At 40.5% G+C, this 12,724-nt stretch overlaps 1 protein-coding gene across 4 annotated transcripts in view; it reads left to right on the forward strand.

Annotated features, from left to right (window-relative positions):
- BNC2 (basonuclin zinc finger protein 2) overlaps window positions 1-12,724 on the forward strand; it is a 496,569-nt gene that overhangs the window by 291,968 nt on the left and 191,877 nt on the right. The window contains exon 1 of one of the 4 annotated variants that reach the window (XM_069962072.1): window positions 7,133-7,469. The exons of the other annotated variants lie outside the window; for them this stretch is intronic. Coding sequence (XP_069818173.1) covers window positions 7,467-7,469 — 3 coding nt within the window. The 5' untranslated portion in view covers window positions 7,133-7,466. Of the gene's footprint in view, window positions 1-7,132; window positions 7,470-12,724 lie in introns of those variants that run through there. 4 annotated transcript variants of the gene reach the window in all.

The raw sequence follows: 12,724 nt of genomic DNA on the forward strand, positions 1-12,724 counted from the left end.
GACTAGGAAAACTCCAGTTCTGATGATTAAGAACTGCTGTGTCCATTGGGCTTGTTGAATTGCAAACCATATCTCTAAAGGCTGTTAAAAAAAACACTACAAAAAATCTAATTACCACATTCACTTTAACAGTAATGGAGCCAACCACTGTAAGGCTATGTTCACATTACGTATGAGACCAGAACGGCCGGTCTCTGGCCGGATCATCTCGGCCGGTACTTAAGTACCGGCCGGGTGATCTTTCCGGCCACGGAGCTCTGATGCGGGCGCATCAGCACGCGCCCGCATCAGAGCTTCCCTTAGCACACAGTGAAGCGAGCTGCCGGAGCCGCTCGCTTCACTGTGTGAACTGACCTGTCAGTTGTTTGCGGGGCCGCACAGATCCCATTCAAAATGAAGCTATGTCCCACCCCGCAAAACTACGGCCGTAGTTCTGCGGCGAGAACTACGGCCGTAGTTTTAAGCAGTGTGAACATAGCCTAAAGCCCATAGACACGAGATTTACTTTTTGGCAGATCCCAATCTAATGTGTGTTCAGGCTGACAGATCCTTGCCTAATGGCTGCATTAGGCAAGGATGAATAGGAGAGGCTGGATTGTTCCTGTCCAGTTTTATTGTTGTCCTCATGATAATTGATGCTGGAGGTGTTTGGCAGCAGCTCATCTTCTTCTCATTGAGAGAATTAACATGCCTGTTTGGCCAAGCATCTTAATGAGGGACTTTTTCATTGACAACCAAAAGGTTTTCAGCCAAATCCTATCTAATCTGTGTGGCTGACATACATATACCAAGTTTAGGCCTTTATATTCAGCTGGTACAATAATAGTAAAACAAGCTAATAACTATTGACAGTAGTTTACTAACTATAGGAGTTCGGCTTTAGATATTTGACCCCCTATTGGTGGTTCACATGATTTTCATCTGTTTTTTCTGACATTTTTTTTGACTGTGGATACCAGGCAAGAAAATGACCTATGAACATTTATGGGAGAGTGGGCTGGTTATGCTTTGTGGGGAGAGGGGGGATATGAGCTCTGGCCATCACTTGGTGGAATGGTCAATGGTGGAATCTTGCCTTATCTCCTACATCTGTAACAATGCTGGCTCGTCAATAAAGGGGTTGGCCACTTTATAGTAAAATAGTCCAGTGTCCACCCCTGTACCTGTATAGGCCTATAGAAGACACTGGGGGAGGAGCATGGTCACATGCTCCTCCATGTCTGCAATCTTATGGACAGACTCAACACAGAGCAGGGCAGCCCAGCCTGGAGGAGAGGAGTCTGATATTAGCTCTATGAGGTACACAGGGAGCTGCTGTCAGTATATACAGTGAGCACACTTACTAATACTTTGTACTGACCTATTTTACTATAAAGTGGACAACCCCTTTAAATTGCAATACTGTTTTTCACCTATAGGAACTGTCACAGGGTCCTGTTTCTGTCAGTACCCCCAGGACTTAGAGCCCAATAATATCAAAAGCAGGCATTCACAAGAAAAATATTCATAGCACATATTAATAATGGCAGACAAAGAAAAAAATAATAGCATTTCTCCAAGAGAAGACTGGAATTAGGGATGATAGAATTAATGGCTAATGATAAGGATGGCAGCTTAGAATGAAGCAAAAGAAGGCTAAGCAGGAACAAATAGAAAGAAATTAGCCTAGTCAGCTGTCCCTTATACATCCCTTTATGTCCCTAAACATCCCTTAACAGGCAAAATAACCTTACTGTCCCTGCACTGTCCCTATGTAAATCTTAAACCCTACATTGCAGAAAAAAAACAAGAAAGGACTAGAACTCAGAGACAAAAGGCTAAGGCTGGGTTTACACTACCTTTTTGCAAACCGCTTTTTTCGCAAAAAAACCGAATGAAAACCAGATGGAAAAAAACGGATGCATGCATGAGCATGCGTTTTGATCCATTTTTTCCATTAAATTCCATTATTAAAAAAACTGATCAAAATAGATCCGTTTTTTTAACGGACACAAAAATTAGGTCGACTACGTTTTTGTGTACGTAGTCGAAACGGATCCGTTTCTTTTTTATATTGGAATTCAATAGAAAAACGGATCAAAATGGATGCACACACATGCATCAGTTTTTTCCATCCGTTTTTCATTCGTTTTTTGCAAAAAGCTGATGAAAAAATGGATTTCAAAAACATAGTGTGAACCCAGCCTAAGCAAGCAACTAAAAAACATAAACTAGACAAACTAAGGTAAACATTTGCAACTTCAAATACAAATACCAGGATTCAAAAATACCAACCAGAAACAACCTGAAAAAGTTTAGAGTATACAGTATGAGGAAAAGAAGCAAATTAAACCTGGTGAAGAAAGTGAGAACGCATATAGCAGTGCACGCTCACCTGGAATAGTCGTACTTAGCAAGTATGACAATATTAAACATTTGGTTTAGACAATGTCTAAAAGATAAAACATAACCTGTATGCCTAATTTAGTATATAACAGAAAATAAATAATGAATTGCACAAACATACGTATACAGGACATAACTGAAACGGAAAAAAATATGTGTATACACTACAAGCCGGGATTCCCTCTGACTTCTATGCAACATATCTTTTGTATTAATCAAACTGCAACAACAGCCGTGATTAAAGCGACTCTGTACCCACAATCTGACCCCCCAAACAGCTTGTACCTTCAGATAGCTGCTTTTAATCCAACATCTGTCCTGGGGTCCTAAAAAACAACTTTTAAACTTGCAGCCCGTGCCAAACGGGAGTATCTGTGCCCTAACTTTGTACAACCTCTCTGTCCCTCCTCCCCACCCTCTTCATCATTAGGAATGCTCCTGGCAAATTGCCTCCTATTCCCCACCTGTGGCAGCCCGGCACATGGGCTGGATCGTTAAGCAGCTGTGCAGTGTTCAGCATGGAGAAAATGTTCCAGTGGCATTCCTAATGATGAAGAGGGTGAGGAGGAGGGACAGAGGGGTAGTGCAAAGTTAGGGCACAGATACTCCCATTGGGCACGGGCTGCAAGTTTACCTGCCGAATGGACCCCAGGACAGATCTTGGATTAAAAGCAGCTATCTGAAGGTACAAGTGGTTTGGGGAAGGGGGGGGGGGTCATATTGTGGGTACAGAGTCACTTTAATACGAAAAATGCGTTGTGTGAACATAGCCTAAGTATTTAAATGAAAAATAAAAGAACAAACATTATTTTTAAATATGTTTAACATACCAACTTAACTTAAGCAAAGTGACATATTCTGATTTAAGCCTAATTTCAAAGTACTGTAAACAGCAGTGAAGGTGCCTGGCGGCTGCTCGCTCTTTGTAGAGGTGGTAGGCAACATAGTCTAATTATCAGCTGCAGATCTTTTGGCTGACAACTACCATATGTCTATAACACTTAACATACCCACAACTCATAGAGCTGCGTTGTTAAGTCTGAACAGAAAAAAAAATATGTTTGAGCACTTAACCAGAATTGCACAGTGAAAAGACATACAAACTTTTGAGTTTGAGGATTTTTTTTTCTTCTCTATTCATGTCCAAAGCTAGATTCAGAATTTTGTTACCATAGAGCAATGCAATATGGAAACGTGAAGTATGCCCCAGGCAGATGAGAGCCTGCAATGTGGCAATGCTTGAATCAGTAATGTTGAGCATCAGCAATGCTAGTGATGGAGGAGATAATCAGCTTCTTCTGGGTTCTGTAAAAATCACTTGAAAGAACATTTAGAGATACCAAAGGATGGGCACTGAGGCATCAAGGTCCTGGTCCTCAAAAACAGGACACATAGAAGAGTACGGGGATCAGTTCTCGCACCATATGGCTATGTTCACACTACTTGAGCGACTGGCCGTTCTGTGACCCGGCCGGTCTCTGCCAAGATCATTTCAGCCGATACTGCAGTATCGGCCGGCTGATCTTTCCGTCAGCAGTGTTCTGCTCCCACAGCACACAATGAAGCAAGCGGCCGGAGCCACTCGCTTCATTGTGTGAACTGAAATGGGTTTCTGCGGCCGCAATTCACTGAATTGCGGCCACAGAAAACTGACATGTCAGTTATTTGCAGGTCCGCATGGGATTTCGGCCGGAGCGTATACGATGTGTATACGCTCCGGCCAGGATCCCATAGAAATGTAGGCAGTGTTCACAGGTGTACAAAGTACAGCCGTCGGTGCCGATGTCATTAACGGCCATACTTTTGCCTAGTGTGAACATAGCCTATACAGTCATATGACCCTTAAGATTCTCTTTAGTTTAGTAAAGGATTCCAGTATCTCAAGAAACCATTTAATACTATGACATGCTATTAGAAAACTCAAAAGGCTTCATTTATATAACAGTCACAGGAAGTACTAACACAGTATATACAATAAGGGGCAGACTCTCATGAATTTGGGTTGTGAATGTTTTGTACTCATCCATCATACATTTAAAAAAAAACAATTTTTGTGCACAAGCCCTTGGTTTGTTCAAAAAGTTGCAACATTTTGCCCTTTAATGGCATCCGCTAGAGTTGGAAAAAAAAAAAGTGGGTGGGCTGGAGCAGAGCTTGCATAGCACAAAGCACGTTGCTTGGGGCAGGGTCTAATTGATAAAGGGGCTAGCAAGATGCTGGTCTCAGTAAATTTCCCCTCATTGAGTTTAGAGAAAAGTTACAAGGGACACATCTGTAGTACAGTAAGCATGTAAAGGCAGACAACTAAAAAAACTGGGAAGGTATACTGTGTAAGAAAGGCATAAGGGGCATGTATCCTGGGTATTGAGTTTAAGTTGAAGGTCTGTAATAATCCCAGTCCAGTGTAATTTACATACAAAGCTTGGTTGGTGAGCTGAAAACCTGGCTACATCACTGAGCTGAGGCCAAAGATAATGCACAACCAATAACATAGTTTCATATAGAGAATTTCTGCTATAAATTTTCAAATACTTATCTACTGTATTACAAGATATGTTAGTATTGTTCAGTTTCAGCAATGCCGGAAAACTTGCCCCATGAATGGTTGTTATTGAAGTTATAGTAAGCTTTACTAGTAGTGATAAGCACTTAACAATACATGGTACATGCTGTTCCGAACTCTTTAAATGACCTAACAGGAGCAATAGGTTTCTACTAAAAGTGACAGTCATGGTCACTTTTACATTTATGGTGGGCTATAGAAATTACGTATTTGGCAGATCCAATCAAAATTGGCTAGATCTTCTAAAAATATTAGGTGTATGGTCAACTTCATTGTCTTTCTATAACATGAGTTGTACATACTGGGCAATGCTAGGTAGATTTGTTTCCGCTATGAGTGGTATATATGTATTTGATTTTCTGTATACAGCTATGGTCATTCAGAGGAATAGTAAAGAATTTATCTTGGTTACTGCCCTTATTTATTATTGCTTTGCCCCTGTAGAGGTTGGCATTGCAATAATAGGAGTAAACATGAACGTTTAGTAAAGTCTTTGGCAGTTTTGGGCGGTAGCTCCAAGCTCCTGGGGGGCTCATGGCCACCCAAAAAGACATACTTTTAGTGGTTTAATGTCTACTGGCTATAGTTCTACCATGATTAGCAAAGAATCACTGCTTTTTTACATCAATTTTGCAAAATTCAGGGCATCACTATATTATCTATCCTGTACTATGAACACCACGCTAGTGCTGCTATAGTTACAGTGGGGTTGGGGCGGCCCAGGTTTGGTGAACAGCCTGGGGCCTATGGTAAAGTTAATTTGCCCCTGGGGCGGGGAGCCGCACAGATGACCACTTCTCCGCCGCTGCCTGTCATGAACCCGAGGAATTAAACTGATTTATTTTGAGTATACAGCTACTGCTGCAGCCACGGCCAGTACGTCCCACAACTGCCGTAGGAGCTGTATACAGCGGTTCAGGGAACCATATCAGCCCGATTGAGCTAATTGGTTCCCTTTATGGTGCGTTTACACAGAGAGAGTTATCTGACAGATTTTTGAAGCCAAAGCCAGGAACAGACTTTAAAGACGGACCAGGTCATAATGGAAAGACTGAGATTTCTGCTGTTTTCAAATCCATTCCTGGCTTTGGCTTCCAATATATGTAAGATGCACCATTAAGGTATCTTATAGAATAAAAACAGGATATTCACACATCTACTGTTAGCTGCAGTCTCTCTTTGGGTGGATTCTGATGACATATATAGTAATAAAGCAAAGGAGAATATACTATATGGCGTAATAACTTAGATTTGCTTTCAGGAATCAGGGAAAGCTGGGAAACAAAAAGGTCTTATGGTGGCCAGATTGGTTGTCACTCAGCTTTTACAGATTCTGATACAACTAACTAATAGAAGTTTTAACATAAAAAAGTGTATAACTTATTAAATGACAAGTGACATAATTAACATTGGTCCCATATAGGTGTAGTGTGCAATCCATCGACCTTTACCATTAACTTTCACCTACCACAATTCACTGTATGGCAACAACTTTTACTCCAATTTAGAGAAGGAAAGCAAGTGATTGGAGCTAACAAAGGAGGTGTTGTTGTGTGTCAGGACTGTGTTTGTTCAGCTCCATGGCCTTAGTAAACCATCTGCAAGGAAGGTCTCATGTGGGGTTAAGGTTCCCCATCAGCTGAGTGGGAAGTGACTGATTCTTCTCCCTGCCTGCCCTGAGGACTGCACAAACTGTGAGCAATGTAGTGACACACAGGCAGTCACAAGGCTGTCACACTGTTAGGGCAGGTTAGAGGTTGACCTAAAGAGCACCAATATTTCTGCATAAAGGTTTCACTTTGAAATAGTTTGTATTTCCCCTAAAGCCGTGTTGTCCGTATGCTCCAGCTCAGCATTGAAGGGACACTATGCAGCGCAGTGGAAGATGATGAAGTATGAAGCAAACATTCTTTTCAAGTTAAACTGGGGATATGCTATTGTGCTATTATTCCAAGTCACATGAATCTTTTATTGCCACTAGTAGATCATGGTCTTTACGGGAGGAGGGAGGTGAGGAGTGTGTATCAGTGGCTCTATGTGTATATGCACATGATGGAGGAGGGGTGAGCACATTGAGGGAAGGGAGGGTTTAGGGCAGCGAGGAGGGAGGGAGAGATGACTGAGACACTCAGGAACTATGAGAGGAACACTTCCCTTGGAAAAAATGACCATCCAACGTGAGTCTGATCCGCTGTGACAGTCACTTACAAGCATTTTTTTTTCCTTTTATGTTTTTTTTCTTCCCTTAAACTTTGACTGTTTGCTCGCAAGCCCAGACCATTAACAGCTGAAGAGAATATGACAGGACACACGCAAAAGAGGTTGGGAGATACAGGGAAAGGAATGCACCAGAGCAGAGAAAGCTGAGGTTGCCTCCTTGCTTAAACTGCCAAAGCCTTTTTTTTTGGTGTCCCTCTCCCTCCTCCTTAATATATTTATTATTTTGTTGCACTGTGCACGAAGGCCAGAAGTGAGATCTGTTAACTGTTCCACACTGACTGAGAGGCCAGAGCAGCTCATGGTACTGTATGTTACCACTAATACTCCCTTCATACCTTCTTGCATATTCTATTAATTTTATGGGAGGGGGCGGGCTATGGCATGAAGGGGGAAGGCACTGACTGGTCTCTTTAACAATTTCCTTAACCATCTTTCTACTTCATTGGCATTACTGATTTTGCTGTGGCGTAAAGGGTTAACCACTCCATTTCCAGATGTTCCGACAGCTTTGAAGAATTTTACGAGGGTGCGCTAATGAAAATGGTGTGGTACCCCGGGCAGCGCCTCGGCATGGAAGGTGTTAAACTTTCCAACGCAGATGCTGTTTGCAGAATTAAATTCTAGTCCATCTGATGTCTGTAAACTGCTGGGGAAGTGTGTGTTAGCGGTGACTTCGATTTAACCTTTTCCTGTCGGGCACTGTGCAATTCTCTTATGACTTAGAGGAGATCATGTTTTACCCGTATAATGAGTAGCATTTTGCCATAACAGATAGGAAAGGCTTTTCCAAGTCTATGCAAAAAGATCATCTATATTATAATGCTGACCCTGTTTTCTTTGTTCCTAGGGTTAGAGGGTTTCTTGATCACATTGGAGCAAAAATCTTTACTTTTTTTCTTTGCATCTATTTAAAAAAAAAAAAAAAATCTGTTTAAAGTTGAAGATTGTATTCTTTAAAGGAAAAGCTTCCCTTGTTTGGTTAATGGCTTAACTAGTATTTCCATAATACAGAAATACTCATAGAACTATTCATTTTACAAGGGAAACCATCCAATAGTATAGAAGGAAAACAGCGGGAACTCAGAGTCCCTGCAGCTTCAGTGTCAGCCCATCAATAGATGCAAGCTCCATTTTGCTGACGGATTTACAGGGCATTGGTGGAGAAAGTAAATTCACTGGGACTTTGATAGTTTAGTATTAGAAGAATACAGCCTGAATGAGTAGAGAATATATTTAATAAGACTGTATACTAGAATATATCAAAGTATGTCATTCCCTAATGTTATGGAGCAAAGGTAAGCCTGCCTGTCCAGTATATTGGAGGAACATTAGTCTTGCCTGGAATAGTTGTGTGATCATTAGAATAAAGTCTTGTAACAAAAGAAATGAAGGAGGGAAGGCTGTTGGAGTAATGTGCTGCAGACTGTCTGCTGGGAGGAACTGACATGCTATAACTGGCACAAAGCCCTTGTTGGATGCTCTCCTGGTATTCTCACTGTAAATACTTCATACCTCTTCACTTTTTGGATAGTCAAAGAGGAAAACATATGATTTGCTGTTTGAAAGATCTATTTGTTTTCATGCATATCTATATGCTTTACTTTTCCATCAACACTGTAACACCAAAGGTTTTGGAAATTTCATAATAATCATTATATTATATGAAATCTGGTGCCAGATGATTCAGCTTATCAGACAGACACTTTGTGGAGCAATGCAGCAAGCTCGTGTCATTTCTCAGGACAAAAAGGTCTTTTTTAAAAACAAAGACAAACTGGGTGAACAGTAGGGACCGTTACCTGCAGAACAAGGACTCCTAAGGGTTATTAATACTCTAATAAGTGTGAATGTACAGTGTACTTGTATAGGGTTACCTGGTGCACACCTTGAAATGACTGATATAGGGGCATGAGGGTAACACTGAAGCTAGATAATTCATCATCCATTATTATTCTTTCTCTCTTTATAAAGTTTGACTAAGTAATAATTCTCCTTTCTTTTTCTTTCTTTCTTTCTTTCTTTCTTTCTTTCTTTCTTTCTTTCTTTCTTTCTTTCTTTCTTTCTTTCTTTCTTTCTCTCTTTTTCTCTCTCTCTATTTCTTTTTCTTTCTTTCTCTTCTTTCTTTCTCTTTTTTGTTCCCTTTCTTTCTTTTTTCTTTCTTTCTCTCTTTCTTTTCTCTCTCTCATTTTTTTCTTCAACTTTTTTTTATTTTTTTACTTTTCCTGAATTATTTATACAGTCTCAATTTGATTGTATTTCCTTCCTTCCTTCTCCTCTCTTTTCCCCTCCTTTGTTTTTATGTCTTTTATGGTCTAGCTCCTTGCTTCCCTTCCCTTCTTTTTCTAACCTTGTTTTCCCTCCTAACCTTTTCCCTTGTTTTCCTAACCTTTTTTTAAAAAATCTCTTTTACTGTCTAACTCCTTCCTTCCCTACTTTTTCCTTTTAATGTCTCCTGAATAAAGGTGGATGCTTCTCATTTTGGAGTAATTTATACTAAAACCAGTAGAGTGGCAAAATGATTTAAAATCATCAGTGTATGGTGTCCGTATCGAGTCTGTAGTTACTACCCCTTACCCTCAAACTGACTTTTCAAATTCCTTGTCTGTACAGACAAAAGTACCTCTGTACAGGTTGCAAACCATTGATAGTATAGTGATTCTGATGAAGAGGAAACAATAGAGCTGTGTATACAGTACAATATACCTTGTACAACATTATAATCAATAACATCAGAAAATACATAAAAATACTATTATATTATAGACAGTTGTGCAGCTAGAAAGTTGCAGACTAGAACAAAGAAATAAAGCCTGTAACGTATATTAGTCTTAGGAAATATCTTTCAGCAGAAGGGATGCAGCTAAATGTAAGTGTAGGTCAGTGGATCCACATGGAAACTGCATAACTAACAGTTACCTAATGTCTCAGTATTGCTGGTTATTATTAATACAGTGTGAAAATGCAATCTTCTTAGGCCTAATTCACCTGCACATAGTGCAGACCTGCAATTGTGGACCAGACTATGAAAATGCATCTGTAGCGCTCTGCAATTCATGGACCACTGCATAGAAAATTGCAGGCCAGACGGACATGTGAACAGGGCCATTGAATTGTATTGGTTCTAGGTTCTGGCCGCAATTGCAGACAGAAGTACGGACATGTGAATGAGGCCTTATTCTAATTAGGGATGGTCCGAACCCGAACTCTCGGCAATGATTCCCGCTGTCTGCCCTCTCTGTGGAGGGTGGATACAGCGGGAGGACCGCCTGGAAAACTGTGATATAGCCATAGGCTGTATCCCAGTTTTCCAGGCGGTCCTCCTGCTGTATCCAGCCGCTGCATGGAGCGGGAAGACAGGGGAATCTGATGCCGAGCGTTCGGGTTCATACGAACCCGAACCTCGGCAGTTTCGGACCATCCCTCATTCTAATGTTTCTCTTCATTAATATAACATTTTTTTATTGGGATTTCTACCCTGCCAAAGGTGCCATCCAATAGTAAAGCTGAAAATGCTCCTACATGTAAAACAATCCCATGTGATGATTCTATATTGGGAACTTTTTTATGTTGTGTATGGTAGGGAAAGCTTGAGTGCCACACGATAAGGTTCTTAATACCTTTCCTCCACCGCAGTATAGAGGGGCTGACAGTGGCTCTTCATGGAATTAGGTAGAATGCTGTCAGTGAAATGATGACTAATTTATTTATAACTATAAAAAGAAGATGGTTTTGTCGGATGAATATAACAGTCTGATTAGTGCCCTGTTTATGACGGTTTGCTTTTCCCCACAGTTATATTGACAGGGTTTATGGAAGCTGTAAACTGAATGAGCTATCAGCTCAAGCTGCAAAATGGTGATTTATGGCAAGTTCTAGCAGCGCACAATCCGGAGACATTCATTAGCATCATCACTGATTTTCAAAGGACAAACCGGTTTTATCTTTTTAACGGGTGGATTGGGCAAAGAAGGGGGGATATAATTGAGCCCATATAATTTAACATCCTAGGATCACTTGTATAACAGACATCTTCAGTGTTAGAGCAGTTAACCCATGTACAATACTACACAAGCTGCTCTCTGGTCTTTACTGCAAACTAATGTAAATGTGTGTGAAAAGTTGTGTTTGACACACTGTCAATGGTTTTTAAATTTAAGGGTATATAAAGGTTATCCCAAGGTGCAAAGTTACCCCTATAACCACTAGTTGACTGGTGATGGTCTGACGGCAGATACCCAAATGGTCCCGAGAACAAAGGTCAACTGTCCCCTGAATGAATGGAATGGCAGCACACTTGTGTGGCCCCTGCTCTATATATTCTTTATAGGACTTTTGAGTATTGGTGAGAACTGAACTCAGTAATGCTTGGAAGCCCTACAAAAAATGAATTGAGCACTGGCCATCCCTGTGTGCTGCTCTTCCTTTTTTTGAAGGCCAACAACTTGACCTCCATCCTAAGGATTGGTGGGAGACTCCAGTGGTCAGGCTGACTGTTTGGCCAGGTATACATAACTTTGAATCTCATTATACTGAATGGCTAAGGCCCTAATTATTAACCCCTCGGCAACCATACATTTATAAGCAATTACTGTTTTATCTCAGAGAACCCCTTTACTCGACTTTACTCCATTCTCGTAAGGCCTCCTATCCCCAATTCATCATAAAATTCAGATCTGAATATCTGTTCTAGATAATGCCAATGGTATAACAATTGAATTGTAAGAGATGACACATTTGCAATAATACAGGGAAATATGTCAAATAATTAAACTGTTCTTTCACCTTGTGAAAGGAGGCTGCAGCTTTAAGGAGCTACAAGGTTTAGTAATAAGACAGTAACATCACTTGTTTCTGCTGAATTTACACAAAGCAAGTAGTAAATAGCATTTTCGCACACTGCTTTGATTCCTCTGAGATTTATAGCTGTGCTCTGAACCTTGGAGTCTCTTAAGGGGACACTTTAAAGACACAATTTCTTCATATTTTGCAGTTTTGAAGATTCCTTTTCTTTTGACTTTTATCACACTAATATTATCCTGTGATAAAGCTTTTATTATCAATAGATTGGGCGTACAAATTCCAGATGTCAGCAGCAGATCAGAATTTTGCTTCAGTGTGACATATTGTGCTGAAGCTACAAAGAGGACAGTTGTGTGGACTGGGCATGTTACTAACAATTGTGTAGACTGGACATCAAGATTAAAAAAAAAGAAAAGCTTTAAAGATTTTAACCTTATAAGCAGCAATTAGAATAAGGGAAAGCTTTCTTATTGTATGCGCTGAGAAGGAGGTAGAGTTGCTGCGGATGAAAGAGGGCATATGCTGGTTGACTTTTCCAAGAAGCACATGTTTTGTTGCATCTACATTACTTCTGAGGACAGGCAGAATCAAGATAAACTACATGTTAAAAAACTTCACTTTGTTCTAATTACTAAATAAATGAAGGGGAAACATCATCAGATTTGTGCTGCTTGAACCACAGGCAGCATGAAACACTAACAGGCTCCTTCTTTACAGGAATGTATGATTCACTCTGGTGAAAAGCTGCAGCATGTC

Source organism: Dendropsophus ebraccatus, chromosome 3 (assembly GCF_027789765.1).
Source record: "Dendropsophus ebraccatus isolate aDenEbr1 chromosome 3, aDenEbr1.pat, whole genome shotgun sequence".
Taxonomy (NCBI): Eukaryota; Metazoa; Chordata; class Amphibia; order Anura; family Hylidae; genus Dendropsophus; species Dendropsophus ebraccatus.